Source organism: Echiichthys vipera (genome assembly GCF_963691815.1).
Source record: "Echiichthys vipera genome assembly, chromosome: 9".
NCBI lineage: Eukaryota > Metazoa > Chordata > Actinopteri > Perciformes > Trachinidae > Echiichthys > Echiichthys vipera.
Genome location: NC_139834.1, coordinates 11,324,547 through 11,344,186, shown reverse-complemented (window position 1 = coordinate 11,344,186; position 19,640 = coordinate 11,324,547). Strand labels below are relative to the sequence as shown.

Sequence of the window (19,640 nt, the reverse complement as noted above, 5' to 3'; positions counted from 1 at the left end):
GTATGCTAGTTATACATTTGTAGAGACCCCAGGAGGAGTAGCCACTGTCTAAGAGAGAAGCTAATTGGGATCTTAAATAAACATAAACATAAACTGTGGATACCTAGAATTGAAAGCCCAATACACATGAATGGCAAACATGCTGTCATTAGTTCTAGTAATAATGTCATTGTGGGTATCTGAAATGTTGTGTTCGACTAGGAAGACTTTAACTACAGATATCTTCAATACATATCCAGTTTAGCTATTACATGTTAAAACTGCTTGCCACAGTATAGTACCTTCCAATATGATCGCCTTCAATAACCTGGATACTGTGCATGCAAGCTCTGGTGGTAATATTAATAATAATGTACTTATCCATTAATAGGTTGTCTCGAATACTTGTGCAAAATAATGGATACATTTTAAAGAATTATTTCCTGTAGCCCATGACTAAGATATGTTGACTATTAATTGTCATTATTTATGTTTAAATATCTTGGTTTGTTTTATATTTATTACCTTTTTATATTTTATTAAACTTAATTTATGTACTTTTCCCACAGTGCAACCTTTAGTTGTGTAAGAAATTCTATTATTTGCTGAATGTCTGTCTTCCCAATGTTCAATAAAGAGTTGATGAGAACAAAACCCCACAAAAGAATGAAAAATAGACAAAAAACGACGAGATAAACCTTTATTGATCCCCAGTTCGGTGCAGCATCACATGGACGGACAAGTAACAAAGAAATGGCCTAATACGAAGTTTACAGATCTAAAATGATGATCAAACAGTGAGTGATGTGTGCCATCATATTTCTTCTCTTAATATTTTGGTTCCTCCATAGTTCATGTGGAATGCCACAATCATTTTTCACTTTAATCTCACTGCTAACAGTCTCCAGCTGTAAGACGGACTGTAAACACCTGTTCCACCTCCAAAGAGGGCAGGTTTTGCATGGGGTGTGGCATGAAGCCGAGCCCTGATGAGTTGAATTACCTCAATGTGGCTGCAGGATGGGCGTGTGGAGGTTCTCTAACGTTTTTGTCACAAGGCACACCATTTATGAGAACAGGTATTTCCAGGGCACACCATTTATGAGAACAGGTATTTCCAGGGCACACCATTTATGAGAACAGGTATTTCCAGGGCACACCATTTATGAGAACAGGTATTTCCAGGGCACACCTGTACATATGATTCTGTGATAATCATCATACATGAGACTCATACAGGAAACACTGTCTTAAAACCACTGGTATAGAGGCTCTGAAGTTTTTTTTTATAAAGGCAAGTTTATTAAACGGAGCCATGCCTGTGGTGTTTTCTGTAGGCCTGGCGTTCATTCTTTTTTGTTTTTTTTTAGCCATGCTAGTGCAACTTAAATATACAAATAAAGTGGGGGAAAAAGTATTTAGTCAGGTAACTTCAACTGAGAGAGACAGAATGGTGGAAAAAATCCTGGAAATCACACATTGTACATTGTAGAATTTTAGATTTAGATAGATTTTTTTATTCGTGAAATATGGTGGAAAATAAGTATTTGGTCACCTACAAACAAGCAAGATCTCTGGCTCTCACAGACCTGTAACTTCCTTAAGAAGCTCTTCTGTCCCCCATTAGTTACCTGTATTAATGGCACCTGGTTGAACTCGTTATCTGTAAAGAAGACATGTCCTCATCCTCAAACAGTCAGACTTTAAACTCCACCATGGCCAAGGCCAAAGAGCGGTCGAAGGACACCAGGAACAAAATTGTAGACCTGCAGCAGGCTGGGAAGAGTGAATCTACAATAGGCAAGCAGCTTTGTGTGAATACATCAACTGTGGAGGCTATTATTAGAAAATGGAAGACATACAAGACCATTGATGATCTCCCTCGATCTGGGGCTCCACGCAAGATCTCATCCCCTCAAAATGATCATGAGAACGGTGAGCAAAAATCCCAGAACTACACGGGGGGGACCTTGTGAATGACCTGCAGAGAGCTGGGACCAACGTAACAAAGGTTACCATCATTAACCCACTACGCCGACAGGAAATCAAATCCTGCAGTGCCAGACGTGTCCCCCTGCTTAAGCTAGTACATGTCCAGGCCCGTCTGAAGATCGCCAGAGCATATGGAGGATCCAGAAGAGGATCGGGAGAATGTTATGGGGTCAGATGAAACCAAAATAGAACTTTTTGGTACAAACTCAACTCGTAGGAAGAAGAATGCTGAGTTGCATCCCAAGAACACCACACCTACTGTGAAGCATGGGGGTGGAAACCTCATTCTTTGGGGCTGTTTTTCTGCAAAGGGGACCGGACGACTGATCCGTGTTAAGGAAAGAATGAATGGGGCCATGTGTCGTGAGCTTTTGAGCCAAAACCTTCCATCAGTGAGAGCATTGAAGGTGAAATGTGGCTGGGTCTTCGAGCATGACAATGACCCCAAACACATCGCACAGGCAACGTAAGAAGCATTTCAAAGTCCTGGAGTGGCCTAGCCAGTCTCCAGACCTCAACCTCATAGAAAATCTGTGGAGAGAGTTTAAAGTCGGTGTTGCCCAGTGACAGCCCCAAAACATCGCTGCTCTGGAGATCTGCATGGAGGAATGGGCCAATACCAGCTACAGTGTGTGCAAACCTGGTGAAGAACTACATTAAACGTTTGACCCGTCATTGCTAACAAAGGCTATATTACAAACTATTGAGTTGAACTTTTGTTATTGACCAAATACTTATTTTCCACCAGTTTACAAATACATTCTTTAAAAGTCCCACAACGTGATTTCCAGGATTTTACAGATCTGTTGGCATTTTAAGTGTGAGAACTTTTACAATCGGTGGCCAACAAAATACTGTTATGCCCCACTGTAGCAGCCCGCATATCCATTCTAAGTGATACAACATGAACATTTGGGGGTGATCTGAAGTCCGAAGTCAGACAGTTTCATACCTCATGGATCATGTCAAGACCCTTCAGATAGCTTTTTAACATCCTCTTTACATTAAAGTGTTCATTCAGGAACTCAATACACTTGTGATTTTTGACAAAAAGAAAAAAAAAAATCTGGATTGAGATTTCTATTCACTTCTGCCCAGTGACAAGTGTATTTATGGTCAATGTTCGGTCAAGGGAATAAGCACATGAGCTGACTGAACTACCAATACAATGTCAAATTTATACATTTTAATAGTGAAAAAGAAAATCACTATAAAAAAGGTGTTAACAGGGTATTTCTAGTAATTTCAGGGTTGGGGTTCAGTCTCCTGTTTAGGCATACCTGTCCTACTTGCCTTGACCAAGTAAACCAAAACAAAATTTTCAAAAGAAGAGCAAAAACACCAAATTTTCATTTTATCAAGCCACAACTTTATTTCCATCTTGGGTATAAATTGTATAAACGAGCTTAAATCAGCAACCTTTCTTCAACCCTTTATTGCCAGGGTCCCATTACATTGTCAACTCCTGCAAAAAAAGGGGAACAAAAGATTAGTAAACACATGCCTTAATTAGTTTTCCCACAAATTCAAGAATTTCTCTCTTCTCAGGACAGAAATATTGGCTTCAGTAAATTCAGAAGAACGAAAGTCACTGTGTTAATCATCATTGAAGAGTTCTCCACGAATGGTTTGTTAACAAAGAGCCAAAGCCACAAGAAACAGCCTGCGAATACTTACCATAATAGCATTGACAATGTCGTTGTTGTTGTTTTTCAGGGCGCGTACAGCCTTCGCCCGCGACACGTTGGCTTGTGACATGACGAGTTCGATGTCTTTGACCTCAACTCCGGTCTCATCCACCTATAAAAATATGGGTAAGGATTTGTTATAAGTCATGTTAAAACAAAGTGTGCACTTTCATACCATTTAAATGGTATGAATCCATCTTCAGCTTACCTCTTCTTCTTCGCTCTCCTCCTGTACTGTTGGCGTCTGTGTGTTTTCCTGGATGTTTGATACAGCTTCTCCCTGTACCTTGAATTTTTCTGCGGCAGCCAGCTGGGCTTGCTGGGAAAGATCTTCAATCTAGGGAACAAAGAGTAACATTAGATATTAATACACCATTTAGTGACAGTTTGACAGTGTCCTTGGTATCGTTAAATGGATCTTACAATCAATTATTCTGCTGCCTTGTAAAAACCAAAGACTATACAGGACAGCAGAGCAAGTTCAATCAGTAGACCAAGTCTAAGCTGGCTAGTATTGTTGGCTGCATACCTTAGCTTCACCAAAGACGATGTATGTGTCTGATGCAGGGCTCTTGTAGACGTCTGGTTTGGTAATGACGAACAAGATGTTCTTTGACTTGCGAATGGTGACCCTGGTGACCCCCGTTACCTGCCTGAGACCAAGCTTTGACATTGCCTGCAAGAAATACAAATTATTTTTACAATGTGGCTGATTTTGACCATCAAAAAGAAAGCTGAAATGTGCAAGTTACTTTAATGAACTGTGTGAGATCATTACCTTTCGTGCTTTCTTTTCACTGCGGCTCTGTTTGGCTTTGCTGACAGGTTCCTCATCTATTTCAGCCGCTGCTGCAAGCTGTAAGAAAACATTCATCCACATTTTAATGTCAAAAAGTACATGTAGACTGGGAATCAGCTAAGTTTATTCATCTCTTCTCAGGACAGAAAGGCTGGCTTCAGTAAGTTCAGAAGAACGAAAGTCACTGTGTTAATCATCACTGAAGAGCAAAAGGACAAACATTTTCTGTTTAGGTTCAAGTGATATTCCAAACCAGGCTGTACACCCACCTGAGCTTGCTGTGTCTGTGTCTGTGCAGAGTCCTGTTCCTCCAGCTCAGGGACTGAGTCATCGCTATCTGACTCGGTACCAGATCCTACAGAATCCACCAACAGAAACCAAACTTTAGTCACAACGTGCCAACCATTACAAATGCTTGATCAATCCTGGGGAATGACAATAGGCAGGTTAATAGTGATGCATCAACTTGATGTTGCGAAAGTGTCACTGAGAAGATATTTTACCCTAACTTATGTGTACTCTAGAGTATGTTGAAAACAATACCTGCCTACCCAATAATACATTCACCAGACCCATACTAGACATCTTCAGACTAAAATAAACAAACTTTTAGACATCCTGTGATCACACACACAAGAAACTTAACATTGCTGACAGTATGGAGCATCCATGTAGGCAGCATCTTTGAGAAAGGACTGTTTAAAAGTTTAAGCTAAATTAATGTATACTTAACAAGCATGACTTTTTAAGGAATATCTAAGCCAGAACGCTAAAAAAAGCATGAGAGAAAAAGGAAAATACCCTTGTCGTTCTTGATCATAGACTCCACCTTGACTGGGATTTTAGCAGGCGTGGGGGCAGGTTTGGGAGATGAAACAGGTTCAGAAGGAGTTGTACCGATTACCTCAACCTCAGGTTTAGCAGGGACAGGTTTTGCAAGTGCCTCAGCAAATGTGAGTTTAAGGGGAGCTGGGGCAGGGGCAGGAACAGCAGGCTCAATTGGAGTGGGTTTAAGGGGAGCAGATGAAGGTTCAGCTGCTGGTTTTGCAACTTCAGCAGTTGCCGCCTTAGCCTCAACCAGCTTTGTAACCTCAGCAACAGCATGTTTAGGTTCTACAGCTGGCTTAGCCTCAGCAGGAGCAGGTTTGGCCTCGGCAGCTGGCTTAGCAGCCTCAACTGGAGCAGGTTTGGCCTCGGCAGCTGGCTTAGCAGCCTGAACTGGAGCAGGTTTGGCCTCGGCAGCTGGCTTAGCAGCCTCAACTGGAGCAGGTTTGGCCTCGGCAGCTGGCTTAGCAGCCTCAACTGGAGCAGGTTTGGCCTCGGCAGCTGGCTTAGCAGCCTCAACTGGAGCAGGTTTGGCGTCAGCAGCTGGCTTAGCAGCCTCAAATGGAGCAGGTTTGGCCTCGGGAGCTGGCTTAGCAGCCTCAACTGGAGCAGGTTTGGCCTCGGCAGCTGGCTTAGCAGCCTCAACTGGAGCAGGTTTGGCCTCGGCAGCTGGCTTAGCAGCCTCAACTGGAGCAGGTTTGGCCTCGGCAGCTGGCTTAGCAGCCTCAACTGGAGCAGGTTTGGCCTCGGCAGCTGGCTTAGCAGCCTCAACTGGAGCAGGTTTGGCCTCGGCAGCTGGCTTAGCAGCCTGAACTGGAGCAGGTTTGGCCTCGGCAGCTGGCTTAGCAGCCTGAACTGGAGCAGGTTTGGCCTCTGCAGCTGGCTTAGCAGCCTGAACTGGAGCAGGTTTGGCCTCGGCAGCTGGCTTAGCAGCCTGAACTGGAGCAGGTTTGGCCTCGGCAGCTGGCTTAGCAGCCTGAACTGGAGCAGGTTTGGCCTCGGCAGCTGGCTTAGCAGCCTGAACTGGAGCAGGTTTGGCCTCGGCAGCTGGCTTAGCAGCCTGAACTGGAGCAGGTTTGGCCTCAGCAGCTGGCTTAGCAGCCTGAACTGGAGCAGGTTTGGCCTCGGCAGCTGGCTTAGCAGCCTGAACTGGAGCAAGTCTGGCCTCGGCAACTGGCTTAGCAGCCTCAACAGGAGCAGTTTTGGCCTCGGCAACTGGCTTGACAACCTCAACAGGAGCAGGTTTGCTTGCAGTAGGTGCCTCAATTTTGACTGGTCCCATTTTAGGAGCCTCAACAGGCTCAATATCGGCCTTGGGTTTGGATGCTACCTTTGTAACATCTACAGGAGGTATGGGTTCTGGCATTTTACTTGGTTTCTCAGGTGGGATAAGTGGAGGAAGATCATCATCAGCAGCAACAACAGGAGCAGCTTTTGCTGAAGTTGTCTTAACTTCAAATGATGTGGGAGGACTAGAGGCAAGTGTACCTGAAAATGAAACTGGAGCTGCCACGGCAGGTTTTGAAGTAACTTTAAAAGCAGCTGGAGGTGCAACAGGCTTTGCAGCAGCTGCTGAGGGTTTGTTTGGCTCAACTGGGGCAGGATTAGCTTCAACTACGGTTTTCTTGAGACTAGCCTCTACTGGTTTTTCATTTGCTGGTGTGACCATGCTCTCCGCAGGAGCAGGCACAAATGCCTCTCCTTTCTTAGCTTTTCCTTGTTTACCAGCCTTGACTACTTTTGGGGTGAAGCGGTTAGCCGGACTAGCAGAAGAGCTGCCAGGTGAGGTAGCTAGGGGAGATCGCACAGGCGACAGGGGAGTAGAGGAAGAGGCAGATTTTGGTGAGGTGGGAGAAGAGGAAGAGGCAGACATAGAGGAGCGTTTTCTTCTGCCAGGAACAGCCTTTGGGGCAGAGGTACCCTGCGCACTCTTGGCATCTTTGCCTTTGGGCTTTGCAGCGCCAGAAGCTGCCTGAGGTTTCTGAGAGGAGGGTGGGGCAGGAGGTGTAGCTGAATAGAAAAATAATCCTTTAAAATTTGACAGTATAGGGGTACGTCTTATTCATGCGGATTAAATGATCACAAACCAAGACGCAATCTCCTTGCTTGGGGTTAGGCAAAGGACACCTGCCTTGATGCAAAACGCCAGTCAAAATGCAGTCAATACTACATCCACACAGAAAACCATATTATATTTAGTCAAGATGCACATAGGACAAAAGTAAAAACCATATTTGCAAGACATATTACATCGTGATGAAATATCGAACATGCATATTCGCAAGTGCATAAATGCACCTGCTACTGCACCATTGAACTGCTGCTTTACAACTGACAAACATCTGGCCAAATAAATTAACTTTGAAGCTATGCAATTAAACAGAAGTACAAAGGTATTTCTTCTGACTTAAGGATACAAAATAGAAGTAGTCAAACTAAGTAGCCATGTGTTCACAAAATTAAAATAAACGAAAACCACTCCTTTCGCAAAGATTTCAGCACTACAGATGCAGACAAAAATATAGAATTTTAAATAAACCATGATCCACCCTGACAAGAAACACTTTAAGAGGAAGCTGAAGCACTAAAGTCTTTAAATGATTGGAACAAAAAGTGGGGAGAAAGGATTGCTTGCTTATCAGGATAAACAAACCTGACAGGTGGCGAGTGGAAAGAGACGGGCCATCACATTTAGAGGGCTCCTTTGACTGAATGGCCTTGGAGAGAAGTGTAACAGCTTCTTTCTTGTCAAGATCTTCCATTTGAGTGGCCAAGTTTACATTCACATCACCAGGCAATACAACTTGAGCTGCATCCAGGCAAAGATTAGAGTCTTCCACCTCAGTGTTTTGGGCATCTGTTGACTTCACATCTTCACTGTTTGCACAGACGACTTCAAGAGCAGGTGGATTCGGAACGTCAGGAGTTTCTTCTGCCACTGCACTGGGCTCGTCTTCAGAGGCCTTTGCTTCAACAGAAATCTGCTCAACATCTTCGCTGGCCGATTCTTCTGCAGACTGCTGACTTGGTACTTCTACAGTTGGAGCTGCTTCTTCAGTTGGAGCTGCTTCTTCAGCTGGAGCTGCTTCTTCAGCTGGAGCTGCTTCTTCAGCTGGAGCTGCTTCTTCAGCTGGAGCTGCTTCTTCAGCTGGAGCTGCTTCTTCAGCTGGAGCTGCTTCTTCAGCTGGAGCTGCTTCTTCAGCTGGAGCTGCTTCTTCAGCTGGAGCTGCTTCTTCCGCTGGAGCTGCTTCTTCCGCTGGAGCTGCTTCTTCCGCTGGAGCTGCTTCTTCCGCTGGAGCTGCTTCTTCGGGGGCGGGTGGCCCTTCTGAGGAAATAAAGGGAGTCACAGCAACAGGCACAGACTCTTCAGGAACTGGCAAGTCGGCTGAAGCCCCTGCCGGGTCAGCAGTCACTTCTCGCGGCGAGACAGGTGTCGCTACCAACCCAGACTCTTCATTTTGCCCGGTTATTTCTTGAGTTGCAGCTACACCATTTGCTTGATCACCAGTAGTCTGAATGCTAGCTTCTTCTGGGGTGGCTATCTCTTGAACAGAACCAGAGGTTTCTGGAGGAGTTTCTAGTGGGTTTGCCTTTATCACAGGAATGGCCATCTCAGGAGGAGCAGAAGAATCCAATACTCCTACAGCTGAGTTAAGGAAAAGCGACAGGAATAACAGTGGGAAGGGCAATCACAGTAAATGTTGGGGGAGCAATTCTACTTCAACGCAAATGTTAAGAGCTTCATGAACACACCGTGAAGTGAAAAGGAAGTGGTGCTCCATATTTAAACAGAAACAATGAGTTTGTGAGGAGTTAAGAGTTGTGTTATTGGCTCCTGGTTTGCCAAAGTATAGGGGAGGATGTTAGGTGCAGCAAGTAAAAGAAAAATAAATAATCCAACAACCCAAATTCCATGCAGTGTCCACAGGTGAGAAACGCCAGAAGAATCTATGCACAACTACGCATGAAAAGATACATTTATTTGCATAATAAAACCTTGAAGACGTCGCAGTGTGTATGTGTACATTATTGTACTGCTTCTTGGCAAAGTCTAGGTGGAGTCAATACTTAAAATCGAAATGGTTAACTTAAGATCTAAAAAAATTCATATCCATTTCAACGCCTGTTTATTAAAAGAAATTTATTAAAGCACTGTGGTCAGCAGTAGTTGAGCAGTGTGAGAATATGTCAATGCAAATACAATTGCTATGAAATAATGACCCAAAGGATGCCCTTATTTTGAGTCGGTGCGGTACTGACCCACCTTATATTATGCTGCATTACTATTTGCCCTTAACACTGTCATTAAAGAAACATTTGAGAGGGAATGACTTCCCGAGTCATCTGAACTGCTTTGGAATACAACCGAGTTAATCCATACAAAGATAATTTGGCGTTAATGCCTCCACCCACATAAAGACAATTGCTGGAGGAAAATATTGAGCTGCATATTGGTTAAAAAAAAAGGCAGAAAAATGTATAAAACATGAAATGCACAGTTAAGAGAATTATGGTGATTTCTTAAGTTATTTACTGTTAACTGACAAATGTTCTCGGCAACATCTTCCTCCATACACGATTATAAACACATCCAAGCCCAGAATCCGGACACCAGACAAATCCATCATTTACTTCATTAACCACTTTTAGTCAAAAGAGCACCATGTAAAATGTCGATTGAGGACTACACTGTTATTAAACTATATTTTAGTGACGATATAACCATATTTGTAAAAAATTACTTACAAGGATCCTTGCCATCAAAACAATATAAGCTGTGCTTAAATGAATCGCAGAAGAGGAAATAACCAATATTTTTAAGGTCAAGCTAAAACAAATATGCAACACAATGATCTGTGCCATTGCCAACAAGCCTACACAAAGTGGGTTTTCAAGGCATTTGTGCAAAGGAAAACCCCACTAAACACCATGCATTGTGTGCTAAATCCAGTTGTCAGTGCAAGTCACCACACACCATTGTGAGTTTGTGTAAATAAATAGAGGGGTCCTGGATTACTCTTTTCAAACGATTGCAGATCCCTCAGTGGACAATCCACTGTAACAAATTGCCCAACACATGGCTGGTGACATTCAAAATAACCATCACCTGTTACTTCAACTCAGTGTCCCAACCAGCTGAGTCAACTCCAACCAAATAATCGCCCAACCATGCAATAGTGATCCTCTACTCAACAAATTACCTTCCACATACCGCCATTTGTTGAAAAGATGACCCCGTTCTTTGAGTTCCAGGACCCCATTGTTGTTCAATATGCATTACTGCATGCAGGTTTTAAGAGAAGTTTAAAATGTACGAACCGGTCTCCACTTGAGGCTGCTGCATCTCCTGCTCGGTGACTGGGACCGTTTCTGTGGCTTCACCAGGCATGGTTGCTGGTGATGGAAAAGAGTTTATTAGCTAAGGACAAGGTAAGTTTATTTGTATAGCATCTTTCAACAACAAGGACATTCAAAGTACTTTATATAAATCAGTAATAGCATTGGAAAGAAACACATACAACATGACATTTAAATAAACAAAAACAAGGAATCGACGATGCTGAAAGTCATTTAAGCAGCATCAACGACACCACAAAGCAATGACTACATAGTCAATGCAAATTGAGGCTTCTGAGATTATAATTTAGTCAGTGAATTGGGTTGACTCTAGAGTCGCGTTAGCACGGGCTGGTTAGCCAATTCTGACACTGACTTGCAGTTGTCATAACGGGATGAACAGGTGACGGAGCCCATGCTTTAGCTCGCTCCCTACTCTCTATTGAAGCAGCATTGAGCTAACGTTAGCTTCGGTGAGCTAACTTACTTCTGACAGCCTCAACAGAAGGGAAATGTAACGACAAGTAACAACGACTACGATCACTTTTGACCCAAATTTAAAAGTTATCACAGATAAAACCTCACACCACTCGTCATACAGCTCACTGCGGCCCTGAGAGGCTGCTTAGTAAACTGGAAGTCATGTTCCCCCATTTTGAGCAGGTACATCGGCGGAACAACGGCTCATTTATCACCGATCAGAGGGGCGAAAGAGGCCAAATATCTGCGCCGGCCTGATGACAGTACTTTACTTTAAGGCGTGAAACCTTAAATTCAGACGGGAATATGTTAAAAACGGCCGGATGATGTTAGATTATCAGCGGAGACACTCACCGACTCGGGACGCTATATCCAAGATGGCTGTGAGAGAGAACTTCTGACCTGAGCGTCACGGTAATATCCGGTTTAGAGTGACGGTTTCTCCTTCCGGGTCATTTAAAAGTACAGTTTACAAAATTATAATCACATCACATACTGGACATAAGTCATGAGTTTTGACTTCTAGAAAAATAAACACATTGTTGCAAATTTGATTATTTGTACTTACATTTAAATTGTATCCTCCTTTTAAACTTTGTTGTCAGTATAAGATTAAAGAAATGATACTTTTCAATACCCCAGGTTGAATTTTGAATAAATAAGAATAAAAAAGAAGCCACAAATGTTACGCTGCTCACAAACTCACAGGAGGAGATCCACAAATATGCAAACCTTGTTTCACATCTAGAAATGGGTCCGTAAATGCTTAAATACGACTACTTGTTCAAGGTAAGTTAAATATATTTGCAAATGAACAAATACACATTTGTGGATAGTCAAATACGTGTAAATTGTACTTTGTGGATTTACAACATTGCTGTGCTTTTACAGATCATTTTGTCCAATAAAAGCTTCCATACATAGGCAGATGGCGGCAGTAGTGTACATCCAACTCTGCAAGTGCTCACCACTAAAGAACAATCTGCATAAAGTGACTTTTTCTATCATCATTTAAGAAAACTTCACTATCTGACATGCTTTTCAGTTTCAGTTATCTAAATAATATCTTATTATAAGTTGGAATTCTTACATGTGTGGGCTGTTCACCTATTTAGCAGATAAGTTTCTGAAGAAAATCTCATTGAAAGCTTAATATTTTACTGAAAAATGACTGATTGCAGTAAATATTTAGTCTACTTATTTTAGTTTATATATCTATACTTGACTTGTGTGGTTTCTTCTCAACATTATCTGTAAACGCATGGAATAAATGTTATTTTGCAATCTATCATAGAAATAATAATGATGATTATCATGATACGATCACAAGCAGAAGTTTGTGAATCAAAGACAGATGCAGCTGTTCACAAAGTGCCAAAGGTGCCGATGTGCAATCATCCCTAGAAAACACCATCATCTCATTAAAAGAGTCTAAAGGGCCAAAGTGAACAAGGTCTCCAAGTGGCCTCTGTGTGACATGTGCTGTTACGTAATACCAAGGGCTGAGGGGAAGTGAAGGAGGATATGTTGAACAACTAATGAAACGCAGCTACAGACGAGTGTAGCGGCTAACTCAACTCAAAATGTATTTATCGAGCAAATTTTAAACGACAGTCGACCAAAGTGCTGTACAGTTCAGTAAACAATACAATAAGAATACAAAATAAAAAATACACATAAAATACAGTAGACGGGTGTCTTGCTCAGCCTGAATTAAAAGCCATGGAGAACAGGTGGGTCTTCAACAGGGACTTAAAAACCTCCAGGGCTGATCCAATATGCCAGGGCAGGCTGTTCCAGAGCCCTGGGGCAGCTGCCGCAAAGGCTCGGTTCCCTCTGGTTTTTAGTCTGATCCTGGGGACTTCCAGCAGCAGTTGGTCAGCTGACCTCAGTGCCCTGGATAGAGTGTGACAGTGTAAGAGTTCAGATAAGTACAGTGGTGCCAGTCCATTTAAAGCTTTAAAAACAAATACGTTTTAAATCAATCCTGAAGCAGCAGACGAGCGGCTGGTGACAAAGCAGCCACTGGTCGACACCAACTCCCAAAGAGTTACAGTAATCCAGCCGTGAAGAAATAAAGGCATGGGTCACTCTCTCTAGATCTTTAGGGGGAAGGTAGGCTTTATTCTGGGCTAAGAGTCGAATCTGGAAGAAACTCGTTTTGACAACAGTACTAACCTGCCTGTCAGATTTGAAAGCACCATCTAGTGTTACTCCAAGGTTCTTGACATGAGTGCGGGAGTCAGGAGTAAGTGGGCCCAGAAAACCAGCAGAAAAATCCCTAACACTTTCCCCAAACATAATAATCTCAGTTTTGTTTTTATTGAGGTTGAGAAAATCTATGTCCATCCAAGTTTTTATATCTGATAAGCAATCAAGGAATGTCTGCAATGAGTCCATACCATTGGACTTTAGAGGGATATACATTTGTACATCTTCAGCAACAGAGGAAAGAAATGTGTTTCGCTAAGAATGATCCCAAGGGCAGCAAGTACAGTAAAACACAATCCCACACTCATTGGGATAATTACAACCCTAATTTCTGAAAAATAGATTACATACTACAAATATGACCAATCAAACTACATAATATTTCTCAGTAAAAATGTACACCATTTTTACTCAGTAAAGCAAGACATCATGGCATACGATTTCTCACATTTACTTAGAATACATGTCATATGAACTAACTAACCTAACTGCTTGCTATGCCAGAACTACCTCCAAAACATATTTTGTTCTTATTAACAGTAACTGGAAAACAAAGATTTTGAAATACCAATTTTATTTTCAGAAATGACTGTACAATAGAAAAAAACGTATAAGCACAAAGAAACATACAAGTGGTACTGTAGTAGGAAAATCCTACAGTAAGGACATTATTCAATTAGGTATAATTTATGAATGTATTATTTCAGAGTTTCATGAGAGTTTAATAAAACAAACACGAATGAAATTATTGTTTACCACAACATGAAGCCCCCAAAACAGGACAATTTACACTCCCATCAAGCAACAGGGAGCTTCTAACAATAGACATTTTGACATCTCATAGCATGAAAAGCACAGGCATGTTTAATAACATTAATGATGGCTGAATACCGGTTGACTGGCATAGCTTAGTGAGAAACTAACTGTGTGTTCCAGTACCCATACTGCCATAATATTCAGAAGAAAAAAACATTTAGTATGACCCAATACATAGTACATCAAATGCAGTATGCCAAAAATACCATGCTGCATTTATACCATGCTGCATTTATCCATCTGATGCATGGAGTGCATCAGATGGTCGGAGTTTGCAGTCTGCAAGCAGTTGTATGCACACTGTATGCAACAGATATCATTTGTAACTACATTAAATACCAAAAGTAAAAAGAAAAAGCATGCAATTTGGAACGAAGCCATCGTTAATGTTATCAATGCTTTTCTCACTTTGACAAATCAAAATGCCTGCCGTGATAAACGGGTTTACTCTTCTGTATCACTTTTCGATTGTTGATCCAGTTCAGAAGTCTTTCTGAAGATCTGAAAGAAAAAGAAAGAGATTACAAGCAGGAACAAACGTCTTAAAAGTCACACTCATTTCATCTACTGATGATAAAACGTACCACTTTTTTTGAGAAGTTCTCCTTTCCATGAACGAGCCATCCCGTCCAGGAACTGATCAAAGTATTTCACATACTTGGCCAGGCTTGTTCTCTTGTAATCTGTCAAGCAAAATAATCAGTGAGCTGAATCATTCTTCAGTTGCTCAGATCCTTTAGAATAAAGCAAAACTAAATATGTTTTCATTGGTGGTTAGAGAGTGTATCTCATGTAAAAATGAATCATCCTGCTGTTAATAAGAATTATAGTGAAAAAGGAACTATGGTTCAAGGACTCCCATTCGATCCGAGGCAGATGAGGCCTTGCACTAAAAACCTGCTTATAACCTCAAGGTAAAGCTCTTGTGTGTGATACAATAAGCCTTAGCTTCAGATTATGGAATCTCACCTCTGATCTTTCGTCTCTCCGCTGCGTCCTTCTCGTTTTCCTTCTCTTTGTTGTCCTCTGACTTCTCTTCCTCTTCGCCTGTCCTGGGTCGATCCAGCTCCTCACAGATCTGACTATGAAAGGAAAAAATAATGACATCAGCACTGAGGAATATCCCGCACTGCACACAACAGAGTATGAGGAGTTAAATTATTGCTTACCTGATTGTGGGCACAGCAAACGGATCAAAGGTTTCTAGATCTTTGAGGTCCATGGGAACAGAAATGCGCCCTGGACAGAGTTCAGAAGACAGAAGTCACAGTGAGACTCTGTCTGTTGTGTATTCACGTCGCCATCTTGTTTCGGTCTCATCAGATCCATGCTTACCTGTTTTCGGATGGACACTAAAGGGGCTCTTCAGCAAATGGTTCACCCCTTTACTGACGTTCACATCGAGCCGTGGGTAACAATACTGCAGCATGATTTCTTTCTCAAAGTATTGTCCCCTTTTGGCAGTGCCCTGGAAGAAGGAAGATTGTATCACTGTGCCTGTGTTTATTACAATATCCTTTTCTGTAACATTTTGAAATCAATTAAAATGGTTAAAGAACTGTCATTGTTTGATATAAGCAGAATTACAAACCTGTTTCCTACTGGCTTGCTCCTTCACCAGTTTCCAACGGTTCTCAGGTTTCTTCTCGTTTTGGAAGTCCTGCTGTAATTCTTTTCTTACATGTAAAAGCTACAGTTAAGGTCAATCCAGTTATTTTCACAAAGGTTTTAACCAAACAAAAAAGGGACAATACACTAATATGTGAAATACCATTTGAGAGAAAGAAAATGCAGTTGTTCTTCAGTTAGCTGTCAGCACTAGTGCATGTTTTGAAAAGGATATCATCAGGCGTGAGTGCCAGCACTTTGTCTACAGATTCCTTGCGGCCCAGAATGTCCTGTTCCTGCAGTGCGTACCGGGGAAAGTATCGCTCCACCACCAGCAAAGACTCTCTGTTGAGATCACAGGTAGACACTCTTAAACAGCTGAAGCCACAACATCTATCAGAATCAACAACTTCAATAACAGTCGGCGCAATTAAGAAGCCAACATCACAACAGAACAAAGAGTTACAGCTTCAAACTGACTCTTACCTGATAAAAGGATGAATTGGATCTGTGAGCACAACTTTCTTCACCGTCTCGTCACCTCCCTATGAAACAGCAGTGAATTGGACATCACAAAAATTAGCTCATTGGTTTTATGCAGAAAAAATAACCTAGTTAGAGGGAAAGAAGATTGAGTCTGTGTAGGGATGCAACTAACGCATATTTTCATTACTGATTCATACTGACAACTATCTTTGTGATTAATAGCTTGGTCTGTAAAATGTCACAGAATATAGAAACTCACTGAGTCACTGAGGTGAAGTATTTGTATCATTTGTTGTATTCGACCCAATTTCCAAAACTTAAAAAGACACTCAGTTTACTATCACATCTGACAAAAATGCATCTGATCCTCACCTTTTAAAGGCAGTGGACTAATGAAATCTGGAGTTGTGCAAGTCCAACCTTTTGTTTCCTCACAGTGCTTTATAACGTGCTAGACCAATGTTTTATGAAGCCTGACCGGGTCATGACTGTAGCCAACATAATACTGGATTTTTAAGGCCAATATCTATATTTGAGTTATGATCTTAGTGCAGAACATAAACAAGCTTTCATAAGGATCCCTAAATCTGCTCTAATAATCTAATAAAAGCTAAAACACTATTACCTTAACCAGGCTGAGGTATTCTGCAACAGCAGAGCGTGCTGCCACAGAGAGCTTCCTGGCAGCTTCATCACACACCCAGCAATGCACTCCTCTTCTGCCAGAATAAACCCACAGCAGGTGCTGGAAACCAAAGTCATCTAGAGGATCACATAAATAAAATAAAAACAGTGTTGGACACCAATCCTGAAGAAAATATAAGATAACAAAATCAGTGACAAACAAACCTCGAAGAGCTCTATCCAGGATGCGAACGGCGATGGTCATCAGGGTCCAACACTTGCAGCAAATCTCTGCAGCGCTAAAATGAGAGGTGGTTTTTATCTCAGTGACGTGACTGTAAAAAAACATCCCAAACTGAGCATCATGATGATCAATTTACCTGCAACAGCTTCTGACATCATCATAATCTGTCATATCGATATCAAACACCAGCTCCTTTTCCAAGGCCTGGAAGGTTCCTGACTTCACTGTGTTGTGTTGATTGGGCTGTGGGTTACACATAGATTCAACTTTATGCACCATATGTCTGCAGTGACACACGAAAAAACAAACAGTGAAAGCAAAGTAGATGCATGCAGCCTCACCCTGTGGCTGTAAATAGCTCCAATGTCAATCTTGTAAGGGTTCATCTTCTGCATTTCCTTCTCCAGCTCGGTCTGTGTGCTGAACGACTGGTAGCGGACATAGATGTCATCTTTGAGTGTGAAGGAGAACTCTCGATTCTGAAAGTAGTTCTTCTGCACTGAGGTTGAACAAGAACAAAATAGTGTATTAGTCCCCAATTAAAAGACTAATACTTTATTGGCACTGCAGAAAAGTACAAAATAAACAAAACTTAGAGCAAACCTGAGATGCCATAACAAAAACAGAGATAATCACACAATACAGAAACACTACATAAATATAAATATCTACAGTAAATATAAAAAGTGCATAGGAAAGCATGTGTTTAAGGGAAATACTGCACTGATGGATTAATTGCACCATCACTGTTGGATAATATTCAGACAATTTCAAAATGAGAGCATGGTGTGTGGTAATACTGCACTCAAGATTAAATAAACACACACATATATATGTATATATTTATACTGTATATAAATACATGTAATTATTTATTTAAAATCGCAAATAACTAAACCCTGGTTCACATTTTAACAGCAGCTTCCCCGGCCTCGTTAATCGGGACACTCACCTCCTCCATAGTTCAGCCAGCGGTAATACTGTGAGAAGGGGAACAGCCGCCGGTAGTACAGCGGTAATAAATCCGGTAAAGAGGCCGAGTCGTAATTTGAGGACGGCATTACCTGAAATGTGGTGACAGCTTCGGCAGCGCTATAAAAGTACGTTAAATTATCAACCAAGACGCTTTCTATCGCTACGGGCTGGCAGCTCAGTGTGTTGTTTTACAGAGGCGCGGGAAAAGACTTGAGGAGCAGAAAGGGCCAATGAGACAAGGAGGAGACAGTGACGTCACAGGAAAGCGGATATTTTTCTTGTAAGAGATCAATCCAATCAATTATTTTTTTATATATATATATACATTTTCCCTCATTTAGCCTATCTGTAACAGCAGTCAGCAAGGACATGTAAAAAAAAATAGTTAAAAGAGTTTAACTCGGATGATTGCGTTCTTTGGTCCGGGCCACTAGGACGTTAGTGACGTCAGCTGCGAGTGAAGACGGAAGTGTCGCCGGGCAACGAGGGGCTCATGGGATGTGTAGTCATTTCACTGAATTGATTTTACACTTTACATCAGCCAAAGAAATAAGTACGACAAATGTAATAAATACAATATCAATAATAAAAACAGATGTTTATACTAAAGTTTTCTTAAACATGAAGCCTCCATTAATTAAATACCTACATTTATGTATTTACATAATTTCGCTATTATTACAATGTTGTTACCGAAATATTCATATTCTTTACTCTGCATGAAATAGCATTTTTATATAACCATTTAGAAAATCAGAATTTAGATTTATTTGGTGGTCAACCATCTTTATAAATTCACCTAAAAGATTTGGATGATAATGGAGGTGTAAAACAGTTTTTTTTTTGTTTCACTGTCTTTCTTACAAATTCAATTCAATTCCATCATTCAATACATCTTCATTCATTAATAAGTTAATCCTTATATTCACTGTGCTAGATACATGGCATTTGTTGTTTTATACGTAAAGGAAGCAAACATATTGCAACATTGTAATATAGAATAAATAAAAATAACTTTATATACAGTAGAGTCTAGCGAATTAACATTATGATAATAATAGAATCAATACTACTTAATTAAAATGTATTATTATTATTATTACTATATATAGTACTATATATATTCTCCAAAAACAACAAAAAAATACTGGATTAGATATGTGTTGTAATTGCATCTTTGTTTAGACTGTAATTTCTATCCTACACCTTTAGAGGGCGGTAAAGTTTCATGTGAATGTTTACAGGGTTGCCTACACTGAGCTCTGTTTCAGAGGGGATGTGATGGTAATTATCACCATGGCAGATAAATGGTACTGACATACTGATAAACATTTATTTTCTCGAGGCTACAGTTACACTATGAAAACACGAGTCAAAATAAAAGTGAAGATACACAGATACTCTCAGGAAAGAGGTGAGAGCAAAGGGGACACTTTCCATGGTTTAAGAGATGGCCCGGTTCAGATGTGCAAATGCCCGTCTTCTTTTCTTTTGTCTAAATGTCTCTAATGTCATTGCCTCTTCAGTCAGATACAGTGGCAGGTAGATACAATGTGCAAGGACAACCTTTGCTTTG

The 19,640-nt window shown here is 41.2% G+C and overlaps 2 protein-coding genes across 6 annotated transcripts; both read right to left on the bottom strand.

The window, feature by feature from the left end:
• Window positions 1-3,317: 3,317 nt before the first annotated feature.
• Window positions 3,318-11,525, bottom strand: naca (nascent polypeptide associated complex subunit alpha). Of its 5 annotated transcripts, XM_083919975.1 has the most exons (11): window positions 11,455-11,525; window positions 10,603-10,677; window positions 5,711-7,293; window positions 5,545-5,587; window positions 5,260-5,505; window positions 4,728-4,813; window positions 4,438-4,515; window positions 4,189-4,335; window positions 3,868-3,996; window positions 3,649-3,771; window positions 3,318-3,436 (listed from the first exon to the last, which is right to left on the bottom strand). In XM_083919975.1, exons 2-11 carry the CDS (start codon window positions 10,670-10,672, stop codon window positions 3,422-3,424), a joined length of 2,520 nt encoding a protein of 839 aa, XP_083776101.1. In that variant the 5' UTR covers window positions 10,673-10,677; window positions 11,455-11,525; the 3' UTR covers window positions 3,318-3,421. The 5 variants fall into 5 exon arrangements, with proteins under 5 accessions (XP_083776101.1, XP_083776100.1, XP_083776099.1 ...); XM_083919974.1 differs by having other exon boundaries at window positions 5,545-7,293; XM_083919973.1 differs by having other exon boundaries at window positions 5,260-7,293.
• Window positions 11,526-14,451: 2,926 nt separating this feature from the next.
• Window positions 14,452-18,150, bottom strand: prim1 (DNA primase subunit 1; the record flags this gene model as incomplete). Its single annotated transcript, XM_083919981.1, has 13 exons — window positions 14,452-14,628; window positions 14,712-14,810; window positions 15,097-15,209; window positions 15,297-15,366; window positions 15,463-15,595; window positions 15,719-15,808; window positions 15,969-16,080; window positions 16,222-16,280; window positions 16,847-16,983; window positions 17,071-17,144; window positions 17,226-17,332; window positions 17,431-17,588; window positions 18,042-18,150. The coding sequence occupies 13 exons, from the start codon at window positions 18,148-18,150 to the stop codon at window positions 14,609-14,611; spliced, it is 1,281 nt and encodes a 426-aa protein (XP_083776107.1). The 3' UTR covers window positions 14,452-14,608.
• Window positions 18,151-19,640: the final 1,490 nt, after the last annotated feature.